This window comes from Pyxicephalus adspersus, chromosome 4, assembly GCF_032062135.1.
Source record: "Pyxicephalus adspersus chromosome 4, UCB_Pads_2.0, whole genome shotgun sequence".
In the NCBI taxonomy this organism is placed as follows: domain Eukaryota; kingdom Metazoa; phylum Chordata; class Amphibia; order Anura; family Pyxicephalidae; genus Pyxicephalus; species Pyxicephalus adspersus.
The window spans coordinates 89,505,937-89,531,455 of NC_092861.1; the positions used below are offsets into that span (position 1 = coordinate 89,505,937).

Genomic DNA, 25,519 nt, shown 5'->3' on the forward strand with positions numbered 1-25,519 from the left:
ACCAATTTGCAGTGGATGTGCGTGAACTACTACTACAGAATGGCTGCCCCTCAGTCATCTACATTCAGCTTAAAAACACATTGTCCCTCAATATCCTGTCACCAGCAAATAAGCATTACACCCGCACTCCTGCTTAAGTGTTCTGATCCAAGAATATGTGATAACACCTTAATGTTTATTTGTAGTTTGTTAATGTTTAGTTGTAGTTATTTGTATTTCCAATACATACCTGATACCTGAATGATCCAGCAATCCTGGAATAGATCTGGTCCAGGATTCAAAACATTTGCTAGTAAATAGCAAATGACTTTGAAGAAATCCATGTCAGGTTTGTTGGATCACCCAGGTTCACTGATGAAAGTGTATTCTCCCCCGCCTTGCAGAGTTTTAATAAATCAGGCATTTTAAGTCAGTGGTCGCTAACCTTTTTGGACCAGTGGAGCCGAGTGTCACTCAAAGGGGGAGAAACTTCCACTTTAGTGACGTTGTGATGCTGGAACACGCCCAATTTCCCATCGCAAGTCTGAGCCTGTAATGGAACAGTGGGCAGGTTGTGTTCAGAGACACAACCTGCCCACTTCCCCACTGCCCAGTGAGCCTGGGATCCATATGGGGGACATGGTCCACGGCTCGGGCCGGTGATTCCCCCAGCAGATCCTTCTCCTGACCCTGCTCGAGAGTGCACCAACCAGAGCCACGGACCACCAATATTTTTTTGCGGATCATTAGTTGGCCACCGCTGCTTTAAGTGATCTATTTATAAGATTGGTGAACCTGACATTCACCAACCATTCTCTGGTGGAGAATCAATCTTTTCATTAAAAACACATAGGCTCTGAGTTACTAAAGCTCTCCAAGTTTGGAGAGAATACACTTTCTTCAGTGAAGCTGGGTGGTCCAGAGAACCTGGAATGGATTTCTTAAAATCATTTGCTATTGGCTAGCAAATGTTTTGAATCCCAGACCAGATACATTCCAGGTTTGCTGGATCACCCAGCTTCACTGATCAAAGTGTATTCTCTCCAGCCTTGGAGAGCTTTAGTAAATCAGGACCAAAGACTTTAAAGATCTTTACCACAGAAGTCTTAGGGAATGTCAGATTGCCGTTTTTTTTAAAGGGCCAATATGAATGATGTCAATGACCGAATGGAACTAGAAGAATCCAATAGAACCCTGCATTTCAGTAAATAGAACACATACAAGGGCTGTTTGACAAGTAGTGAGACTAACATATAAATAATAAAAATATTTGTAAATATAAAATATAATGCCTTAGATGAAATTTGACCAAAAAGTATAAGTAAATCTATTATATATTTTTTTAAAACAAATTTAAAATTTGTATGTTGGTGATTTTTTGGGTGGAGAAAATCGAGCACAGAGCGGTCATCAAATTCCTTCACCTAGGAAGGCCTGGAGCACCCTAAGTTGTCACAACCCAGGAAATGATTGACAGAATTCACAATATTGTCCTCTAAGACAGAAGACTGACCACAGGAAGCATTGCTAAGAGTGTGGGGATTTCAAATGAAAGAGTTTACCACATTCTTACTGAAGAACTTGGAATAAGGATTCCGAAACATCTGACCAAAAGAGAGAACGGGTGAGATGCTCCAAAGTCTATCTCGAGCATTTCAACAAAAATGAGCAGAAGTTTTCGTAAAAATTCAAAAACAATGGATGAGATTTGGATCCATAATTTTGATTCAGAGACAAAACAGCAGTCTCAACAATGGAAACACAAAGGATCTCCTACCCCAAAGAAGGCAAGGAACACAAAGTCCTCAATGAAGGTCATGGCCTCTGTCTTCTGGGATATTCATGGTTTAGTGATGATGGACTTTCATGAAAAGGGTCAAACAATCACAGGGACCTAATATTTCACTATTATGAACCATTAATATGAATATTATAAAAAAGACGAGGAAAGTTGACAAAAGGCATTTTGTTTCATCAGGACAATGCGCCATCACACAAGTCAGCTGTTGCAATGGCCACAATTCATGAATGCGGCTTTGAATTGTTAGAACACCCACCTTATTGGCCAGATATGGCCCCACCAGACTATTATCTATTTAGAATTTTAAAAAAATACCTAAAAAGGGAAGAAATTTGACTGTGATGATGATGTCATCAAGGCAGTTGAGGACTTAGAGGGCCAAGATGTTGAGTTCTATAAAAAGGGTATAAAGGCCTTAAAAGAAAGATCTGACAAGTGCATTCTGCTTCATGGACATTATATTGAAAATGTATGGAAAATAAAGTTCCTAGCTTTTGTCTTTATGCTTGAGGCTCATTACTTTACTTGTCAAACAGACCTTGTATCTTTTAGATTTATTAAAATTTTTTTGAAACAACCAGTGAAGATACAGGAAAGTTTCTTTACTACAATATTACCACTGGATGAAATATTTTAATGAAAACGAAAACTGGCTCATAGGGAAGGTAAAAGACTCTTGTACAGGAATTAGGTGGTTTGTATTAAAAGGAATACTATTATAAATGCTATTTCTTGAACTTTAACTAGCATTTAAAAAATGTAAGAATAAATAGGCCGCTGAAAAATTTGACATCAGACTCGAGGTACGCACAGATCAGTGTTGGTTGCCAGGACACCTGGCACATCCCAGCTTTCCCTGCGGGTGCAGGATCTGCATAGATTCCTGCCTATTTGTGCAGAAGTTACATCAAGATGACCCAAAATCAGAATCAAAATCAGGAGAAGAAGAAAGTGGCAGTGCCTGCAACGGTTTGAGGGCAGTATACACTGGGTTTAGTTCTGTTTTAAAGTCAAACACCCTTAGGTAAGCACACATATATTTACCCTGTGGGGACTCTGATTGTGCCCCTCTGCATTATAAACATCTTGGGAATTATTAAAATGTGACGCTGATGGTGTTTGAAGATCTTCATCATAAAGAACTAAAAGGAAGAACAGAAAAGTAGTATTAGTTTCAGCTGTCTGTCTGGCCAGAAACAATCAGTTAAACCCACATTAGCCTATATTGGAAGGATGCATGAACTTACTTTCAGCAGCCACATAATTTGCAGGAAAATAACCCTGTTGTCCATTTTGTAGAATGCCAAACCACCAATTGTCATTATCTTTGTATAACACATGGATAATGTCACTACGATGAAGGCTTAACTCATCTGATCGATGTGCTGTGTAGTCATACAGAGCCACAACCTAAAAGAGATAACAACACCACAACTTTATCACATTAATGCCACAAACAAAGACCTGAGCATTTACTTCCTCTCACAGTAATGCAGCTGAAACCAAAACTCTTACCTTGGTAAAAGCTGAGGCTTTGTAAATTTTTACTAAAAGGATTAAGGTGGTGGGAAAACAGAATGAGACACACGATAATGGACTGTGGGAAACATGAAAAATGGTTTAGCACACCAATCAAACCAAATACTGTACTACTTTTAAAAGAAATACTCTTCCTTCTGTCATTTTTGATTTATGTTTAAATACATGCATGCACACATATATATTATAGGCACCTTTCTTGCTATTTAAAAGTAGGGGATTTAACGCAATTAGGTCGATTTATAAACAAACATTTAAGAATATTCAATAAAACAAAAATGTATACTCCTGCAAAAACCTGCATGTACGGTAGCAACTTTACTGGACATCATTAATTATTTGTGTGGTACAAAAAAGCCCATGTAGATGATCTCTCAAATTGTGTTTTCTACCAAGAAACATAACAGTTCTTTTATATTGGACCAAATCTATTACTATGCACCCACTGTGATAAATATAAAAAAAAATCTACAGCCTACCACCATCTGTTTGCACATGTGTACCACAATCTATGCTTAGTAGTGCTATATTTTCTGTTCAGTTCCTTTCCACTATTTATCCCTCAGACTTCTGACTACAGTCCTCTTTGAGCCTGAAATATTTTCAAATGCCCCACACTGACCCTGCTGGCTCCTATCTGTTGTTGATATATTGAGGATAATTTATAAAAGGGGCTAAGAATTTATTTTAACTATCCAATCATACAAAAAAAAATTAATGACTAATTTATTAGCACATTATGTATTTAAAACGAACACAGACACAATTTATTGAGTTAAACCTAAAGTCATATAAATATTTTGGAATAGAACATTTTCAGTATTAAACTACTAGAAGTATAAAAGGTTAGTTTAGGATTAGATTGTGGGTTAGACACACCACATCTGTAGAAAATGGTGTGCAAAGCTCTTTGTCAGATAAAAACTTAGTAAAGAACTTATTTTGCGGAATGTCTCCTAAATTTCTGCAATTCTTTATATGCTCAAAATGCAGATATCCTCATTGTACAAAACCCACTTTGTCAGTCTAAAGGATTACACCGGGGAACAATTTTGAACAAATGTTTTTGTTGACTTCAATTTTTAGGCTTATTTACACTAAAATAGGTATGCCGATTCTGAAAGTACAGTTAGTTTTCTTCTATCACAACAGGTTTATTCACTACTGTCCTATTTTAAGGCGATTACTGTAGTGTGGATTTGTATAGGCTATTCATTTACATGCAAGACAGTGTGGTCAGAGGTTGTGCAATTGCAATCTGTGTTGACCTTATAATGGTATGCTTCCTTCTTGGTCAGCAACGTGGATACACCAAGTATCCCTGTTATCTGTGCATGTGGGACCAGCAGAGCTCGTGAGAGGCATTGGGTGGAAAGGAGTTGGCCTCCAAGATCTGCCCTAAAACCAGGTGATCCAAACATTCTATATTCCCATCTCTGCACATGAAACTGGGTCTGATGAAGCAGTTTGTTTCAAGTACCTAATTTTGGCATTTCCTAGCCTGTCATTTAAAAAAAATTAAGGCTGTTGTATTTGATGGTCCACAGATTTGTCAGCTTATCATGAACATTTCATCAGGACAATGTCAGAATTCGAAAAGAATGCTTGGTTATAATTCAAAGCCATTGTCAAAGACTTTCTTGGAAACACAGAAGCAAATAATTACACAAATATTGTCCAGAAACTCTTGGAGAGCTACAAAATGCTTGGTTGCAATATGAGCATCAAGGTGCATTTTCTGCATAGCCTTCTTTGTAACTTCCCAGAAAACCTTGGTGCAGTCAATGATGAAAAAGGTGAACGATTCCACCAAGATTTGTAGGTCATGGAAAGATGGCATCAGGGTAGATGGGATGTACAAACAGTGAGGGAGAGGGGGATGTACATACAGTGAAGGAAAGAAGTATTTGATCCCCAGCTGATTTTGTACCTTTGCCCTTTGACAAAGAAATGACCAGTCTATAATTGTAATGGTAGGTTTATTGTAGCTGTGAGAGACAGAACAACAACAAAAGAACCCTCAAAAACCCAGTGCTAAAAAGTCAGAGCTTGATGTGCACTGTAGTGAGTGAAATAAGTATTTGATCCCCCATCAACCAGCAAGATTTCAGGCTCCCGGGTGTCTTCACTGTATGCAGGTAACGAGCTGAGACTAGGAGCACCCTCTGTAAGTGAGTGCTTTTAATCCAAGCTTGTTTTAGTACCTGTATAAAAAGACACATGTCCATAGAAGCAATCAATCAATCAGATTCCAAACTAGCCATCATGGCCAAGACCAAAGAGCTGTCTAAGGATGTCAGGAACAAGATTGTAGACAAGCAGCTTGGTGAGAAGGTGACAACAGTTGGCGGCATAATTTGCAAATGGAAGAAACACAAAATAACTGTCAATCTCCCTCGGTCTGGGGCTCCATGCAAGATCTCTCCTCGTGGAGTTGCAATGACCATGAGAACGGTGACGAAGCAGCCCAGAACTACACGTGGGGACCTTGTCAATGATCTAAGGGCAGCTGGGACCATATTCACCAAAAAAAAAACTGAGCACTGATTTTTTTGAGGGTTCTTTTTGTTGTTATTCTGGTTCTCACACTTACCAAAAAACCTACCATTACAATTATAGACTGGTCATTTCTTTGTCAGAAGGCAACAGACAAAATCAGCAGGGGATCAAATTCTTCTTTCCCTCACTGTATGATGACTGACTATTGTTGGGGCATCTGGCGGGATTGTCCTAACACTGAACACTCCTGGAAAAGCGTAAACTTTTACTTTACCTAATTAATTTTCAAATGTTTTACTGTAAAAAAAAATGTCATAGAGTAATAATAAATCCTTTCTTTGAACAAAAGAAATGTAAATAAACAGTTCATTCAAGTTATTAAATTTCATTATTTTTTCATTGTATGTAAAATCTGTATGTTGTTTGACAAAAATGAAGTGTACCCTGTATCATAAAAACTGGATGTGATAGCAAAAAAATGAAATTGCATACTTCTATGCTGCCACTCTAGTCTGTGAGCAGACTTGGTTTTATTTGGTACATATTATAAAGGATTAGTTGATGTCACACTGTCACTATATACTTTAGCTCAGAGTTATCATGAACTAGGATGTGGAAAAAGCATACAAAGTTGTATAGAAGAAGGAAACATAATTTTTTTCAGACTTCTTTGTTGCATAACTCACATATCACTTCTTATGATAATGTGGAACTCTCATATCACTCCCTAATGAAAACATCCAGTAGTAATAACATTATATTTATCAACGTAGGACTCCCATAGCGCTATTTTTAAACACTGTGATTGTTCTTTTTTAACTAGTGGTAATATGTATACTGGATAACAACTGGTCCAAGACATGGTCATTAGAAGAGATGTCTGTGGAAAGAGATTTAAGTAGAGTTGTCCATTAGAATGTCATATCACCAACAAAAACCTGGAAGTGTATTGGGGAATTTGAAAGCAATTTGGGTCATGAGATGGGTCAAAGATATTTTGTAAAACATTCAAAATTCTCATGTAATATTTGGTTCCCTTCTTAAAGAGAAAATAAGTGATAGATTCATCTTATAAATTACAAATATAAGGTCACAACAAAATAATTGTTGGAACTTGCTAATCTTTGTCAAATACTTTTGTAGCTATCTTAAGATTCTGTTTATAATAAGATATTTTATATTGCATAATATGCAACCAGTACTAGGAAACAAGATTATAGATCTAAACTAGATGGCATCACAATACAGTCACCTTGCAAAAGATGTTTCATCACACCTCCCTCACTGTACTGACTCTTTCCAATAGTGAACCGGTCCTATTTTTATAAATACACTTCACTATGTTTGTTAATTAAACACAACTTACTGCATCTCTCTATCTTACACAACCATCCTCACAAAGGAGCAGAATTAGGTATACAGTTTAATATTAAAGTTGAACTGTAAACAAATAGCTAAAAATACAGTTAAAATACATACATGACAACAGTCTTACTTGCCAAAGGACTGAGCTTTTTGTCCAGCCAGTCTTGGGGTTTACAATACATGTAGCCAATACACCTTTCTTCTTCATAGATTGTGACTTATCATTTAAAATGATGTGGAGGACACAAACATTGTCTGATTAAAGGAGTTTTCCCTGATGCATTTAGGCAGTACAGCTAGGTAACCTCCCTGCTTATAGCTTGTGACTGGACAGTGAAGGAGCAGAAACAGAGGTGTGCTGATGCTTCTGCTCTCTCATCCTTTCAGTATGTTCCATTTCAGTATATGTGAATACAGGAGATGCAATTGGCCACTTAATGCCTCTCCCCTTCCCAATTTGAGTCTTAAATCAAGTCATGCTTAGGTATTTATACTTTATTTGCATTTGAAATACACTGTATTTGCATTCAGCATACGCATATTTAAATATATTGTCTATTCACAGTGCAGTGTTCATTCCTGGCAATGTAAGATGACAAGAATAGAGTCTAGTGTTGAGACACTAATGCCAGCAATGTAACCATACATTATTATTTTAATATTAATATTTCACAGTATTTATTTAGGGCCAACATATTACGTAGCACTGTACAAAGTCCATAGTCATGTCACTAGCTGTCCCTCAAAGGGGCTTACAAGCTAATGACCCTTCCATAGTCATGTTATTAACACAGCCTAAGGTCAATTTTGAAGAAATGCCAATTAACCTAACTGCATGTTTTGGGAATGTGGGAGGAAACTAGAGTACCCGGAGGAAACCCACAGAAACACAGTGAGAACCTGCAAACTCCATGCAGATAGTGCCGTGGCAGAGATTCGAACCTGGAACCTAAGTGATGCAAAGGCCAAAGTGCTAACCTCTTCAGCCACTGTGCTGACCAAATCATCAATGACTGTCAGGTGGCCACAAAAACAAGACATCTGACCAGGTAGACTCACAGGGGTTGCAAAAGCAGTAAATGAAGCAAATGGGAGGGGTGCAGATTTTAAATCTCTGAAAGAAGGCACACCATGGGGTAAGTCTGCCACAATGTTCAAGTATGCTGTATTGTATTGTTCTGTTCAAACCAGAGAAAATATAGTGAAACCTTTGACAAATAGCTTGAGCACCTAAATTCAAATTGGTATTAGCCACAGAACAAGAAACCAATTACTTTATGCCCTGACATACAGCATGCCAACAGCAGTGGAAAGCAGAGCGACAAGGAGATAAGTATATCACTGTGCTGTTCTCCTTTTTCTCTCCAGTCATAGGATGGAGGTGGATCTTTAAAAGCCTGCACTCCAGGGAAGTGGGTTGCATGATGCTGGCTGTCATTTACCCAGAAGACTTTTTTTTTTAATGAGTTACATTTTAAAATGATTTTTGACTAGAGTTATTCTTTATGTACTTGATTCCAAAATCAAAAGATCCAGCAGGTAACACAGAATTTTTACAGAAATTATATTTTCATCCCATATTCCTAGATAATATATTTAATATGGTTGCCTTGGTTGTTACTACATCTGTTACTTGGAATGAAATAATACAAAAACAGGTGTAATTAAATAAATTCACCCAAAGCAGATGGGTTTTATGCCATGCCTAGTTTGTTGGAAATGCCTCAGTGACTTGGTGGTCCTTGTAACATGTATGATGAAGCACTGCCAATATACACACAGCATCGCTTGGCTTCACATGACAGAAAAAAGTTATTCAGATTGTTTCTCTGAAAATATTATAACTGACACAGATGTTCTGAGAAAATGCTCCAGTTGTTGGCTATTCCCTCCAGAAATCTTACAAAAACAAAACTATAGTATTTATCATTATATTGACTGAACTGTAAAGGTCATGTATTTCACAATATGGAGTACTACATTTTATGAGTTAATATATTGAATAATTTAATAAAGTAATTGAAGTGACATCTGTGCTATATGAACATTCACTAAATTCTAACAATGTCATCATCAGAACATGAAGTACAGTGGTACCTTGGTATACGTCCGCTTTGGAATAAGTCCTGTTTTGACATGAAAACCTTTGTTTGGAATAAGATTCGTGTGCTAGAACTTGGGACAAAATGAATCACAACACCGTGCTCTACCCTTGTTTACCTATTGAGACAAAGCCACGACAGCCCACGAGTGTCAGTACGCCAGTTGCCACCATTTAGTGAACAACCGGGGCTATAACTCTCTGTGAATTACATAACATCTCCTCCTAGTAAGTATGTTGGTTGGGTGGTATGTTGGCAATATATATAAATACTGTTTAACATTATTATTAATAATAATAAAAATAACTACAGGTGTAAAATTCTAAATTCTAAAATCTCAGCTTTGATGGTTAACAAAAGGGACATTTATGTGTAAATGGTCTTTCCTAAATCTCATATAGGATTTAACATATTATTGTAATTAAGCATTATTCTCACATAACACTTATGATCCTGCCATGAAAGAAGCAAATGTAAAGGTAATCTCAAACAATCTGACTGTACAATCAGGTCTAGATTTAGCAACTTTCTACCATTTTTTTTTGTGGAATTTTTAGGCTGACACTAGAGATAAGCAAATTTCTCAAAAATTCGATTCGTCCGGTTCGCCGAATTTTCCGAAAAGATTTGCTTGATACAAATTTATTTGCAGCGAATCGCGTTAAAAAATGGCTATTTCCGGGCTGCAGAGAGCGTTGATAGTGGTGTAGAACACTGCCTTGCAGTAACACGCATAGGGAGTCTGCTGTGGTAGTGAAATAATACTGTGAGTCAGTATGACATGCAGATGTCAGGTGTTGCTATTAGAATCACTGCACACTTCACTTATTTGGGCAGTCAGGGGGCCAAAACTGACCAACTCAAGTATGAACTCAGCCTTACAGCTCCATGTTAGCGTCAAGAAGAAGTGCACTCCTTTTACGCCCTCGTCAGCTGATTCCACATAGATGTCTACAGAATCTGTTCTATTAACCACTTATATACAAGTAGAGCCCCCCCCGACAGAGTGGAGAGGGTGACTGAGGTGGTGGCAGCAGCAGCATCAGGCGGAGGCAACAGAGTGGCACAATGACAGTGTGGAGATGGCAGCAGAATCAGGAGGCAACAGAGTGGCACAATGACCGAGTGTGGAGGTGGCAGCAGCATGAGGAAGCCACAGAGTGGCACAATGACAGAGTCTGGAGGTGGCAGCAGCATCAGGAGGAGTGGCACAATGACAGAGTCTGGAGGTGACGGCAGCATCAGGAGGCTACAGAGTGGCACGTTGACAGAGCCTAGAGGTGGCGGCAGCAGCAGCATCAGGCGGAGACCACAGAGTGGCACAATGACCGAGTCTGGAGTTGGCGACAGCATCAGGAGGCCACAGAGTGGCACAATGACATAGTGTGGAGGTGGCAGCAGCAGCAACATCAGGAGGAGGCCACAGAGGTGGCGGCAGCAGCAGCATCAGGTGGAGACCACAGAGTGGCACAATGACAGGGTCTGGAGGTGGCGGAAGCAGCAGCATCAGGCGGAGACCAGAGTGGCACAATGACAGAGTCTGGAGGTGCCGGCAGCATCAGGAGGCTCACTATGAATACAGACTGTGAAAGTGGGGCCTCTTGATCCTTGTACCTTTTGGATTCGGAGCAGGAGGTGTCAGAAAATTCACCACAGGGATAACTGGCCACAGAGTGGCACAATGACAGAGTCTGGAGATGGTGGCAGCATCAGGAGGCCACAGAGTGGCACAATGACAGAGCCTGGATGTGGCGGCAGCAGCAACATCAGGAGGAGGCCACAGAGGTGGCGGCAGGAGCAGCATGAGACGGAGACCACAGAGTAGCACATTGACAGAGTCTGGAGTTGGCGACAGCATCAGGAGTCCACAGAGTTGCACAATGACATAGTGTGGAGGTGGCGGCAGCATCAGGAGACCACAGAGTGGCAAGGTGACATAGTGTGGAGATGGCAGCAGCAGCACCAGTACCCACTGACAAAGGTGGGTGAAAGAAGGAGCACTTGACATCTGATGATGATGTGGCATCAGGCAGGTGGCAGCATCAGAGTAGTGGCGGAGGCAGGTAGCCAGAAGAAACCGGTCTCTTTTGTCAAGGTTTGGGTCAGACGGCATGGATCATCTAATCAGATGCATCAAGCATTGGTGGGTGGAAATCCTGGTTGATCCACATCTGATTCATCTTGATAAAGGCCAGTCTCTCCACATTTTGGGTGGACAGGCGAGATCTTCTTGGGGTAACTATGGTCCCCGCCGCACTAAACACCCGCTCTGATTCCACACTACTGGCTGGGCAGGACAGCTTTTCCAGGGCAAACTCGGCCAGTTGCGGCTACAAATCCAGTTTGGCTGCCCAGTAGTCCAGCGGATCTTCAATGACGGCTGGCAGGGTACACTCCAAGTATGCCACCACCTGCTGGTTCAGGTTCTGCTTTATATCTAGCTGCTGGTCAGCTACTCTAGACTCAGGCTGCTGCTGATGGAGCTGGTACTGCTCCTGCCACCCCACCCCACCCCTCCCCAGCAGCCATGGGAGTGGAACATGAGTGCAGAGGGTCCCCCCGGTCAGACCTGCAAGAGGATGGACGATGGCGCAGATAGGCATCGGCCAGCTGACTACTACTGAACCCCTGCACCACTACTTCCCGGGCAGGTAAGCTGCTAAAAAGCAGGTGGTCTACCCTGGGCATGTTTGGCTTCTGACCTCCCACTGCTGCCACCCTGCTGACTACCAGCCATGCTACCACCTTGCTGGTCCAGCCGCTGCCTCACTGGCAAGCTGCCATCCTCTTCTCCTGATGATGATAAAGCCCCTTCTTCACCCGGCTCCCAAGTGCGATCAGCTTCATCATCATCGAGTAGTGTATGCACGTCACTGATGTCCTCCTCAATGGTCTCTGGGTCAGGAGCCTGACCGCTCGCAACACTACCTCCCACCCCACTCTCCTCATTACTACTTGCCTGCCTAGCGGAGGAAGCGGCGGATGTCTCCTCTAGATCTTGGCTGGGCATTAGCTGCTGACTGTCCTCTACTAGCTAGTCCTTGCTGCAAAGTGGAGCTGAGCCCACAGCATACAATACTTCTGTGGCTGAGGGAACAGCAAAGGACAGAGGCAGGTTAAGGACAGGTGAGGGCAAAGGGCCTGCTCCCGGGCCATGCCAACTAAGGGTTGTGTCTGACGAACCCACGGACTGTTGGCTGGGGGTGTCTGATGTCACTTGGGATGAAGTGGATGACCGAGTAAACCAATCAAGAATTGCTGGGTTGCTGGTCAAGACACGACCTCTAGATGACACCGGGATCTAAGGCCTCTCGCTGGGATTCCTGCTGACACGCCCCCTTACTCTGCTGCGACCTCTGCCTGCGCCAGAAACATTTAGGCCTCTGCCACTCCTCTGTGCATGGCCTGCCACTTCTCTGTCTGACATACTTTTACTTGAACTAAACAAATTAAAGCAAATTAAAACACACCCAAAAGCGACGAATATATTTTTATTTTTGTACTGAAATAGGCCACTAAATGCTTTAACCACAAATAACTGCTACAGTGAACTGCGTATATATTTTTCTGGATATATAATTTGCTGGAATGACAGAGCTGTATAATGGCTATTTGGATCCCCAAATAATCTTTCCCTGCACTTGTAAATCGCTTTTCTAGCACTGTACCTAGCGCCTTCTGACATCTCTCCCTGCACTAAGATGCTGTGAAATGATTCCTCCTTATCCTTTCCGTGCACTTATGAATCGTTTTTTACCACGAATCGCGAGGAAATTCAGATTTGTTGCGAACCTAATTTTTACTGAAATTCGGATCGAATTCCATTTCGTCACCTTCTATTCGCTCATCTCTAGTTGACATATATTTGGCATAGCTGTTGGTGAATCAAAATAGGATTGTAAAATTACAAAGCACGGTCAGATTGGGACCCTTGACAAAGGACAATGTACGAATTTACACTATAACAAAAGTGCTATAAATTAAAGGTTACTTACTGTTTCCTGAATAGTTAGTCCACTGTCAGCTTCTACTTTCAAGGAGGAAACCTTTGCTTCAGTGTTAATCTACACAGCAATCACAAACGAATTTCAGATGACAGTATAGTTAAAAAAAAAGTATGCATTTAAAAGAAAATCTATAATCTAGTTAAATGTGTTTTTGTCCTTACCTTTGTATTTTGTAAACATTTCTGCCTAAGATATATTTAGTTTATGTTTTCATCCAGAAGATAACATTTCCAGTTTGTTTTTTGGAGAGTTTTTTGCACACTTATTTTTAGAATTAAAACAAAATTTGGCAAACCTAATTCTAGAATTAAAAAATACAGATTTGAAATGAATATATATTTATATCAAAAGCTATACCTGTCAAGCGATTTGTAATTCTGCTCTTGTGTTCATGTGATCCAAGAGAACCTGGCAAGCAGTATGGCAGGCCTTTGACACCCTGAAGCTGAACCTTCACTGGATTAGAGATAACACCCTGGTCTAGGACCTATCCTAGTTTGTCGTATCAGTGAGTGGCACACCTTTGTTCTCACCTTTCCTATGTGAATGTTTCTGCATTAAACTAGAGGTTCCTAAACTTTTAATCCTGATACCCAAATCTAGAAAATTATTACTGTATTGAATGAAAAGCATGTATTTGCTTTCATTGAAACAAAGTTCTTAATTGTTTTCTAAAGTATGTAAAACGTCATGCATTAGAATGCCTTTCTGATATTCAGAACAATCGTGTTAAATGTACATATAAACTTATCTATAGTGAAAGGGTTTCTTTTTACAGTTTGCAATAAGATAGCTATTCCAAAGTCTTTAAAAACCCATCTATAGCAGAAAAATTATAATCTAATGAATAAAACAATTTGAAAGCCGCTTGTCAATTATCCTGTAAATTATGTACATTGGACTGTAGTCTATTGTCGATGGCACCTAGGATGGCACTGCACCTCCACCAGAATGACTTTTAAAACATCTGATCATGATTTTGTTTGCTTTTATTACACATACACATTTTCTGCTACCAAATGGAAAAATATGCAATACATATTCTACAACCTAATTTCATTTCTTCTGGTAATAATATTCTCTGGGAAACAACACTTCTGGAGCTGTGACAGTAAAAAAAGACAGTGCACTACTGTGTAGTTACTGGGTAGGATTTACACTACTCTGCCTTCTTCATGTTACAATGTAACAAAATAGGAAGACTTTTTACATTTTATTTTTTGATTGGCACATGTTTTACACTATGAACAGGTGTTTTCACAAAACAAGTTTTGCTTCTTTAATTCCTTCCTGCCCACATATTCTCCAATAGCCAAGGTTTCTATTTAGTTCTGTTTGCTTTGTAAAATTATGAGCTTTTTCATTTTTAGGCAGGGTGTGTCTGTATTTCCCTATGGCACAGATACCCCCTGAGGTCTATTTAATTTGACTCTTGGTGTGCTGTAATAGCGCAGAAATCTTTTCCAACAATATGCTGTACAGAATGTATTCCCTGATCATGGTTTATCTAACAGATTAATTGCAATTTAAAAGTAAATATAGTGGGTTTTTAAAAATGTACACCGCTTATTACTACCTCAGCTTGCAGGTCAGGCAGCTTGTTAGAAGCTAGCAGCTTATGCAACAGTTAGAAAATGCTACTTATCCACTGAAGTAATTGTCGAGACTGTTTGCAGTTTGGTGGAAATAAACAAGGAAATTAGGACTGTATTATGTATTACCTAATCTAGAGAAAGGTTCAGGAAGTGGAATTATGGAGGGTACCACTGTCTAGTAGGGCTCTTCTATAGTTCATGCAAACCTTAACAAAGTACTTCTATTATGTTGTACTCTTGCTCCCTTTGGTTTATAAAGATACCTTTAAATGTGTTGTGTTCTATACAGTATGTATATACATTTACCTGCTGTTCATATTCAGTTTAATCAGTCCTCCAAGTTGTTAGCTTACACTAAAAAACAACTTTCTCACTTGTTTTGGAGATTTTGCTTCTATAGAAACTGGGAGCCTATTGCTTTTCTGCCAGGATCAACAGGTATTTTTAAAGGGAATTAAAAACATGGTAACATGTGCATGTATTGCAAGCATTTAAAGTTCTATTTATAAAATTGGGAATCAAATATTTCCTCAAATATTCTCTGGTGGGAATCAATTACTGCCATTGAAACACATTGATCTGGAAGATTTTTTTTTGTTGTTGCCCTAAACAATATACCTCCAGCTACTGGGATTCAGAGGTTGTTTTCTCTAGCTCGTTCAGTTTTTACATTTTTACCAGATTTTGTATGTACAAGGTACACCCTAAAAATGTAATCTTGTAAACCAAGACTGTTTAACTCCAGTCCTCCAGGGTCATGATTCACATTTTAGTATGACTAAGGCAGAAGTAAATTTAGCAAGGTATAGTTTGTATACATTCTGAAAATAACTTTTGTGGCACTTAACAACTGCAGTTGGACAGTTCTGTTGTAAGCCCAGGGCTTTCCCCTAGACAGTTCCTGAGTTACCAAATCAAAGGGTCATAAAGACATAACATGCATTAATTGGTATGCAATACTGCACTGCACCAGGACAGAAAGTTGTGAATGGGCCTTAACTGAACCATTTTACCATTAACCTCAACTTACTACCCATTCAGAATTTGTTAGAATAGCAAAAAGATGTAATAAATTGTAATACAACATCCAATCGGTGAGTATATCCAAAGTCACTTGATGTGTTGATGTGTTTAAGCTATGTAAAGGTTCTTGGTGGTTCAAGTAAAATAATTCACTCCTCACTCTGAATACTGGTTACAGAATTCATGATTATGCAATGACCTTGCAACTATAGAAAAGGTTATTAGGCAAAGTATGTCTTTAGTAAAAAAAAACAAAAAACTTACTTTTCCTGTGCCACCACACTACCCATATCCCCATATCACCACACTACACTGTCCCCTGAAAGTTGCAGAGAAACCTACATGTGCAGAATTGATGTAATTCTGGGTCCCCCGGGCTTTTACTATTAAACAGGTCAAAATAGATAACCAGTGAGATGTGCGGGGGATCCAGGAGATTGACACCCCCAGAAATGTCAGTTTCCCAGCTCAGTGCCGGAGATGTTTTTTTAGAATCAGATAATTTGGAAAAAGTAGGGAATTTATAATCTTCTATTGCAAGAATTACTTGCTTAAATAACTCTTTTATAGTGATAGAGTTGCTTTAAATTTATCTCCCTAAAGTTAATGCTGATAAAAAGCCCCAAGATTCGATGAACCTGTGGGGCCCTGGGAAGCTGCCCTTTTTTTCCCATATGGTTCAAGAAACACTAACTTCAAGCTAGTTGGCTACCTGTTTAGGAAGCTGTTCCAAATACTGTTTTTGCAAGTATTAGGCAAACTGGCAATGAGTAGCATTATAGAGATTGCCACATTTAAAAAGAATGTATTTGATGTTGAAGAAATTCAATTGTCTGCATAATGTTAAGACATAAGCGGGCTTAGTAACTTTTCTCAGACTGAAGGAATCAGAACCTGCTAGGTAACTTAGTCTACAATGATTGATCATCTACCTTATTAACCTAAACAGCATAAAGATTAATCCTTTGCTTTCTAATAACACACGTTGCATATGAAATTCTAGTAACATCTTAGCTGACAGCTCAGATCTCACTAACTTCAATCAATTATTTGTGGGTTTGTAGGTCTGACTGTGAAATAAATAGAACTACCTAATTAATTGATATATCCATTTGTAATAACATGCCATAATACTGCATGGTGTTAAAATAGATTAGTTGTGTGGTATAGTAGATGTATGTTTTGTCCTACTTTATTACAAGATTATATTACTTGGTTCCTTTAGTTCCTTCACAACAGACACAAAAGATATTTACCCATGTCTTTATAACCCATAGTATTGCAAAAGCAATTATTAAATAACACAATAACAATATGCTTTTTCAGATATTATGCTAGAGCAGGCCAAACAAGGGAAGATTTTTATAAAAGGGGAAGTTTTATAAAGCACTATGTAGACATTGGGCAGACTAAACTTTTCTTCAGATATAATGCAATGTATACAGGGCCAATGCCAGTTAGATGATTTCCTGATGTGCCTTAATTAGAAGAAATACATGACAGGTGAATGGGAACATGGAGACCTGATCATCCGAACATGTTTTATAGATTTCCCATATGTATAAGTGTGAGATCACCACAAAAAAGAGTTCAATACAAACAAGCTTACCATCTGCAGTCTGATTGATGGTGTTCTACTAAGTGGCTGTCCAACAGGGCTAAATCCACCTGCAGGAAGAAAGACAAAACAATTTTCTGTTTTTGTATTTTTTTTTAGCCAATCATTGCTTTAATGTTTTGAAAATAATGCATTCTTGTAGAAGGTTCACTAGATGTGTCACACACAAAAACATTGTAAGCAGCATCAATCAACAGCTACAAACACAAATTTCTAAGATCTCATTAAGAAGGCAAGGACCACACCACCAAGATATGTTTTTTCCTTTCTTTCATTAAAACTTTATGCAAATGGATACATCGACAGCTCTGCTTGCTTCTAAATACTCACCTTGTGTAATATAGTAGAAGAAAATGGTATCCTGCTCCCCACAGCTAATAATTTGGGATCCTTATAGTTCAAAAGTGAGTGGCTCCTGAACAGTGATAATATAAAAAGTAAATGTCCAATAGGTATAAGTGCATGATGTTAGTTAAAAAAAGCTAGTGCTTTTTATAAAAAGACAAATGGTCAGGACACATTCATTGGTATCCATAGAAAAGGTCATAATTATTTGGATTTGAATTATTTTTTATTAGCTGTTTTCCTTATTATGAAGTATCACATGTTTCCAGGCACATAATCAGTCATTCTGTCAATTTAAATGGAGAAAAGTAGTTAATGATGAACCAGAAAAAAAAAATCCTGTGATCACAGTTGACAATATTGGCCTTGATTTATTAAAGCTCTCCAAGGCTAGAGAGAATACACTTTCATCAGTGATGCTGGGTGATCCAGCAAACCTGGAATGGATCTGGTCCAGGATTGAAAACATTTGCCAACAAATAGGTAATGACTTTGCTGGATTACCCAACTTCACTGATGAAGGTGTATTCTTTCCAGCCTTGGAGAGCTTTAATAAATCAGGGTTATTTATAAGAAAGTTTTATATCCATGAGGTTGTAGCCAACCTCAATGGGCAGAAGAACGGTCAACAAAATTCCACCCTCCCAGCCTGTAGAATGAGCACAAATGTATTTTACTCCCTTTACCCAAATCAAAAAGTACAAAGACACACCATTGAAATAGTTCTTTATTTAAAAAGAACACAGATTTTAAATTGAAATAAAGATTATTTTGTGCACAGAATTTAATCTATACACAGTCTAAACAACCTGAAGGTAACCAGTCATAATACCACCACTAGATGACAGGTGCCCTGCAGTATTATTGGTAAAAATGTATGCAATATTTTGAAGAATCCATCATTAAAAGACTAATCTAACTTCCTGTAATATTACTGCCAATTCTGGAATCTGTCATTCAACCGTAGTAATGAGTTAGAATACCATGGTTGGTTGCTGTGACCGATTTTAATTTACATTGCTTGATGAAATGGTTAACAAGGACTTACTTTTGGGACATAAACAATCCTCTTTTTTATACATAAAATTGGTAAATATTTGGGGTTTTGATTCAGAACAATTTTTATTTATCTTGTGTACAGTATTTTTAAAGTCAACGTCAATCATATTGTCCAGTGATGTAAAGCCATGCCAAACAAGATGACCTGTCACATAACCTGTCAGATTAGCACAACTAAATTACAGAACCCCTGCTCTGAGATCATTTCTCTCGAATTAAGTTCATATAAACCATGTCGTATTTAAATCCACATCAGTTACAATGACTGATGATGCTAAATGACAGATCTCTTGTGCTGCTGTAATTTCCACAGATTCACATTCAAGTTCACATCAATCAAATCATCTAGGTATGTAAATCTAAACCAAGCATGACGACAGTAACCTGTTGCATTACAACAATTTCATTAAAAGTAGTATAAAAGGTTAACATTGTCATTTGTTAAGTCATCATCGTTGATGTGAACTTACATCACTGGACACTATGATGGACAATAGAATATTCCCAGGGACATAAAACCCTATTTTAAAAATCATTAGGAATGTGTCAGTGTTTTTTTTTTTTATAAAGTGCTGTTTCATGATGGGTACTGTTGTTATTTTTCTTGTAAAACTTTGTGGGTATTGACAAATAATGTTTTGGATTCCATCAGCCATCCTAACAGACCCCCACATTCTCCTTGTGGGGCCAGGAAAGAAGACTTAACTCTCAACATGGAACATAGTTAAATAGTCAGGTTGTAAAAAAAAGCCATAAGTCCATCTAAGTTCAACTACTAGGCAACCTATCAATGTTAAGGAAAGCTGTGGGGCCCTGTATGGCACACGCTAACTACCTCCCCACCACCACCATTTTGTTTCTGGCCACCCAGGCATTATATCTACATGGGAGCCTGATATGAATAATAAGGAGGTCCCCACAATATTTGTCTGCTTTTGTTTTCCATTTTTAATAAATGTACAGCTTTAAGGCATCATACAAGCATACTAAACAATGGAGTTGCATATTTATAAAAAACGAAACCAAAAATAATCACTTTCTAGAGATATGTTCCCACTGATGCATTCACCCTCCCATGTAAGCTTGGAGACAACACTGTTTGGGTATTTCCACTTACAATAGAAAGAGGTCATATACTTTATTGCAAATTTGAACTTGAATATTGGTTTGATTTTCAGCTTAATCCAAGGAAATAAGATTGAACTGAATCACTTAATGATGGTTGTCATTGCCCTGTGTATTTACAGATGATACTAAAAGTTATCTTAACCTTCACAACATCATGATGTTGAATAAACTTTCCATTTTTCTTAGTTTATGCCTAGTCGAAAAGCATTTAAATGTTTGTGCTTCCATAAGGATGTCTCCAACATACCAATATTCTAACTTTCATTTTTCCGTTGTAAATATTTGCTTCCATAAAGAGTTATCTGAGCTCAGCAGGATAGCAACAAGCTGATTGTCAATACAGTCACAACCGATTGTTTGCATATGTCTGTAGGAAGCACTTCCTAAATAACTTTGATCCAGTGTCTTAATAATAATGGCAGACTAAGCTTACGGAGATGTTCCAATATTTACCAATAGTGAATTTGACGAATAGGACTACGTCATTCAGCAGCAATGACATGTCTCAAATATTTACCAAGTTCTACCAAATCAACTCTATTGTCCATTTTTCTAGAGCAAAGTCCATGTAAATAAGCTGGTATATGGGAAAAAATATCATTTATATTGTGTGTTTTATGAAGTGGTTGCTTGAAGTTCGACTCAAAGGTTTTCATGAAATAATGAACTCATAGAGGATCTTACAGCCTTTATGTGGGGTGCTGGTGAGGCTTTCCTCAAGAGATGGTTCTATTGGGCTTCTTTCTTATTGTCTGTGGCTTCTAATACTAATTTCCTGAGCACATGGCTGGGGAAGGGAAACCCCCACTCCATCCTGCATTTCTTTCTCTTGTTCTTTATTTATAGCCTTTTGGGAAGTGTCGGGGAACACAAAGTGTTCTTGAAGGGAGGACAAAATTGTCTTGTTTATTTCATACTGGTTTCTGCCCAATATTTGTTTTCCATTAATCAATTGTTTATGGTTCCACAAATTTGTGGCACATGCTGTTTATTATTGCTGTCCTTCTTGACAAGTGCATATTTCTTTGAGAATGTTTGTCAGTGATCACCTGATGTACTATTGTCACTTCTTCATTTTCCTGAATAAATTTAAAGAAAAGAAAAAAAGAAGCACCTTTCTTTACCTTATTCTCTTCCTCCTGTAGGTTCTGACGTTATCCCTTGTCATGCAGGACTAGTAGTTTGCCAATCTGATGGAGAAGCCTGGGGTTCAGCCTTAAGTGGGCCCTACACTGGATCCTATTTACAAACTTGTTTTCTTTAAGCATTATTGTCTTAAAGTCTTTTAAGTCATTATTGTCAAAATAGTCTTTTGTCTTTCTGTAGCAACATCACCCATACACACTATACATAGATATTTAAACTCAGTGGCAAGAGGCATCAGGAGGTTTTTCAAAGACAGAAGGGGTATCAGAAGAATGAACATTTGAATATGATCATTTGTTACATATTTTCCCTTCAATCGTGTGAATTGCTAGATGACAAAAAGGTTATCATGAGGAATATTAATGTATACTAGTTAAAAAAATAATTTTTGGTGTTTCCACCTTGCTTTGTTACAGCACTGCAAGTTGATTTAGCAGTGCAAGTCATTGCCATCATTTTCAGTAAATCAAATGTATAAAAGAGTCAACATAATATTGTGCAAAGTTTTCAACAAGCATCAGCAATGCGAAATCCCCTCCTGTTACAAGAATGGCCAACTGTAACAGAAATGTTGGTTTCTAAATGTCTCATCTTCTTGTTAGCAAGGTTTTTTGTGTAATGAAATACACAAAGTAATGATCCTAAAGTCAAAAACAAAACTAAATTTCATACTTAAAGTCATCATCAAGGAAACCAAGATTTGGTCTTTGGAAAATATAGATCAACTTTTACATTTGCATGCAAAGTCTGGTCAGTTTAAATCTGTTGTCATTCCATGTTGACTTCAGACTTACAGAAAAAAATACAAATTTACTGAAGGCATTACCCCCCCAAAAAAAATATTTGTGTCACTGGTTCTTCCACATCCATCTCGGCAACACAACAAAAATATTCAACAGAATAAACTGATTACAAGGTAAGAGAAGCCGCTTTACATGCGTGTGCATTAGTGTAATGATGCTATAGCACCAAGAACAAAAAAGTGGAGCACAAGAAATTTCTCATACATTGGGATCTATTCAAAATAAAAGGCCATGGTTTTAAAACATGTGTTTGCAAAACACTATCAAATGTTTTGGTAATAGCATTGGTGGAAGCTTATTCAGTCCTAGAACCTGTAAGGGAAGCCAGAATTTCCAGGTTATTTCTGGAAAACAAATTTTGACAGATGTGTGGCGATTAGGCAGATAAGAATACTGCACTTTGAGATGTAAGGTACAAGGGGGTGCTGAGAAGTTCCTAGCTTTGCCCCACTCCAGATGAAAATGAGTGTGGGGCATATGACAGTCTAATATCTTAGTATGTAACTGTGCAAAAATCAGGTCTATGCAATTCTTAAAACTGTTAGTGAGAAGTTGTGATGGCAGAGGCACAAGGAAGTTTCACGTCGTTTGGAGTTACGGGACTTCATGAAGTTTTTGTTTCTCTAGGGAAAGTGAGCAAAGAACATTCACACGGAGATGTCACAAACACTGGGGGAGAAGGTTCCTTCCTACAGCACTGTCAAAACCTGGATATCTCATTTCAAGACTGGGCAATTCACCGTTGAAGATGAGCCCCGCAGTGTGTGGCCCCCAACCTCAACTGACCTGGCAACCTGCGATGCTGTCCATGAGCTGACCATTATTGAGGACCGGCGAATATCCGCAGAAAATATAGCCCAGATACTTGACATCTCACAGGAGAGTGTTGGGTTTGTTATCACGACTATCCTAAACATGCGCAAGCTTTCAGCGAAGTGGGTGCCTAAATGTTTGAACAGTGATCATAAGAAGGAACGAGTTGAAGCATTAAAAGCGGTTTTGGCCCATTTTAAAGCTGCACAGAACTTTTTGGCTAGGTTAGTGACTGAGGATGAAACCTGGTTCCACATCTATGATCCTGAAACCAAGGAACAGTCAAAGGAATGGGACCAAAGGGATCCTTTTATTGCAGGACAATGCACCTGCACACATGTCCAACATTGTGGCTGCCATATTGAACACCCTGGGTTTCCAATTGGTCCACCATCCCGCCTACTCACCTGACCTGGCCCCTTCGGACTATTATCTGTTCCCGAATTTTAAGAAACACCTGAAGGCAACTTTGTGAGGACATTTCTAACATCAAAGATGCTGCTGAGAGCTGGTTTGTGGCCCAACCATAGGACTTTTATTTGAACAGTCTAGAAAAGCTGCAACTACGCTGTACCAAGTGCATCAGTCTCAGGGGGGGATATGTTGAATAAATGTGTCATTTCATAACTCTGGATTTCTTCTTTCTGGGCAAAGCCAGGAACTTCTCAGCACCCCCTTGTATATATACCAGTGCCCCTGACCCTGGCTTATGCTACCCTTTCACAGAAGGGAAGCCATGCACAAACCTTTCCCTATCTCTTGTTAAATTTACTGGAATTACAAGCTCATTATAACACAGAACTATGGATTGTGAATATGTTTTTTCTCGATATTTAAAAATATTGTGTTGAACTGAATTAGAAAAGACTGGAAGAAAACTACAATGTGGACTATTTATATTTATTTGATTTATTTTATGTGTCAGATCAGTGCAAACTTTTATGCTTGTGTAAGTATCTTAATTTGAACTTTTTTTTCTGGTAAAAATGCCTTGTATAGGTTTTTATGGGTAGCCATGCCTATAATGGTATAGATTGACTCCTATATTCTAGATTTTCTAGATATTCAAACCCTTTAAATCCAATGGTAGTTCTACTTGTCATGACTTCAAACTAAACTGTTCCCAGAATTTATCTTGCTAACTTCCACATTGAAATATGCCATTAGAGAAGCCAACAACAAAACTGACAAACGCATAGCAACTCAAACATTCTAGTGCTCTATAGCCTACAGCTCATCCCATGTTGGCAGCACTATCTAGATACACAATCATTAAACGGCCACAAGGCAAAATATGAGGACACAGATCCACAAATTGTGCCTGTTCCATTACTTGCCTGAATCTATTTGGAGAGATAATTTTATATTTATATTGAAAATAACTAGACCATTCAAATGAGGATTTCTGGTTAACACTTTTTTTCTTAAATAATCTACTGTTTATGAAATACTTTGAGCATTCACATTTTCATTATCAGTAAATGTACAAGTCAGTCAGCTCATAAGACACATACTTCGCGTCTTGGGAAAAAGTGTGTTTATGTGATTTATTTCTGATACTAGAACAGAACATATTTACTCTGGATTCCAATAGATGAATGAGCAATGACATACTCTACAAACATGTCAGAATTTACTTCCCAGGAGAAGTACAGGTGTAGGAAATTATCAGCACATCATGTGTATTCTTAGTGAGAGATTACAAACTAAAACAAACTTCTGCTAATGCTAATTGTTGACATTTTTTCACTTGAAAATAAGAAGCAGGCTATAGAGATAAATGCTTAAAAATGTATATGACCCCTATGGGGAGATTTTTTTTCCCACAGTCTGCAATACTGTTTTCTTGTGTGTGTTAGCTTTTTGCTTCAGTGTTTCTAGGATTTTGTGCTTTCTATTGATCCATCCCTGTCTTTTGTGCAGCATTTTGTCTCCAATAGTCTTAACTGTTGTCACCTAATAACCTCCTGCTAACAACCAGTGAAAGGGGGCACTTCTCAGTTTGCCATCAGTGTAATGCTGGAGTTATAAAGAAATCACCAATAAAACAGGGATAATCCACACTAATCTCCAGTATAACATAGGGGTTTACACTGGCCATTAGCATAAGGAGCACATTATCATTAACCTTTAATGTATTCTCCAATGGATTCTCAACAAACAACCAATTTCTTGTGAGCATTTACAATGACTGCAAAGAAAACAGAAGCAAGCTTGGCTAAGTGGTTAGCACTCTTAATTTTGCAGAACTTGGTCACAGGTTCTTATCCCAGCCAGGACTAGCTGCAAGGAGTTTGTATGGTCTCCTTGTCTCTGCGTGGGTTACCGCCAGGTAATCTTGTTTCCTCTCACATTAAAAAAAACAAGCTGTTAAGTTAAAGCGTACCTAAACTCAGAATTTTTACTTTACATAAAAGGGACAATCCTTTTATTTAAAGTAAAAATGTTGTTAGTGTTTTTTTTTTGTTTTTTTTAGTGTAACACCCTGTGTGCAGCACAGTCCCCCTCAATGAATGGGAGCAGAGAGCCTCTTGGGATACCTACGTCACGCATCCCAGGAGGCACTTGGCTGCTCCTTAGCATGCCTGAGCCCTTTCATCAATAAGGGAAAAAATGTTGATCTCACGGATGAGCAGTGCGAGATCGGGTGACATAGGAAGAAGAACAAGGAAGAAGAGAGGAGGAGATGGCGGCGCC

At 38.6% G+C, this 25,519-nt stretch overlaps 1 protein-coding gene across 1 annotated transcript in view; it reads right to left on the reverse strand.

Moving 5' to 3' along the window:
* Positions 1-25,519, reverse strand: part of AHI1 (Abelson helper integration site 1) — a gene marked incomplete at its 5' end in the record, with an annotated part of 90,036 nt that overhangs the window by 10,134 nt on the left and 54,383 nt on the right. Inside the window, 4 exons of the mRNA XM_072410226.1 lie at positions 2,825-2,922; positions 3,028-3,190; positions 13,281-13,349; positions 17,520-17,578. Of these exons, the coding sequence (XP_072266327.1) occupies positions 2,825-2,922; positions 3,028-3,190; positions 13,281-13,349; positions 17,520-17,578 (389 nt within the window). The remainder of the gene's footprint in view (positions 1-2,824; positions 2,923-3,027; positions 3,191-13,280; positions 13,350-17,519; positions 17,579-25,519) is intronic.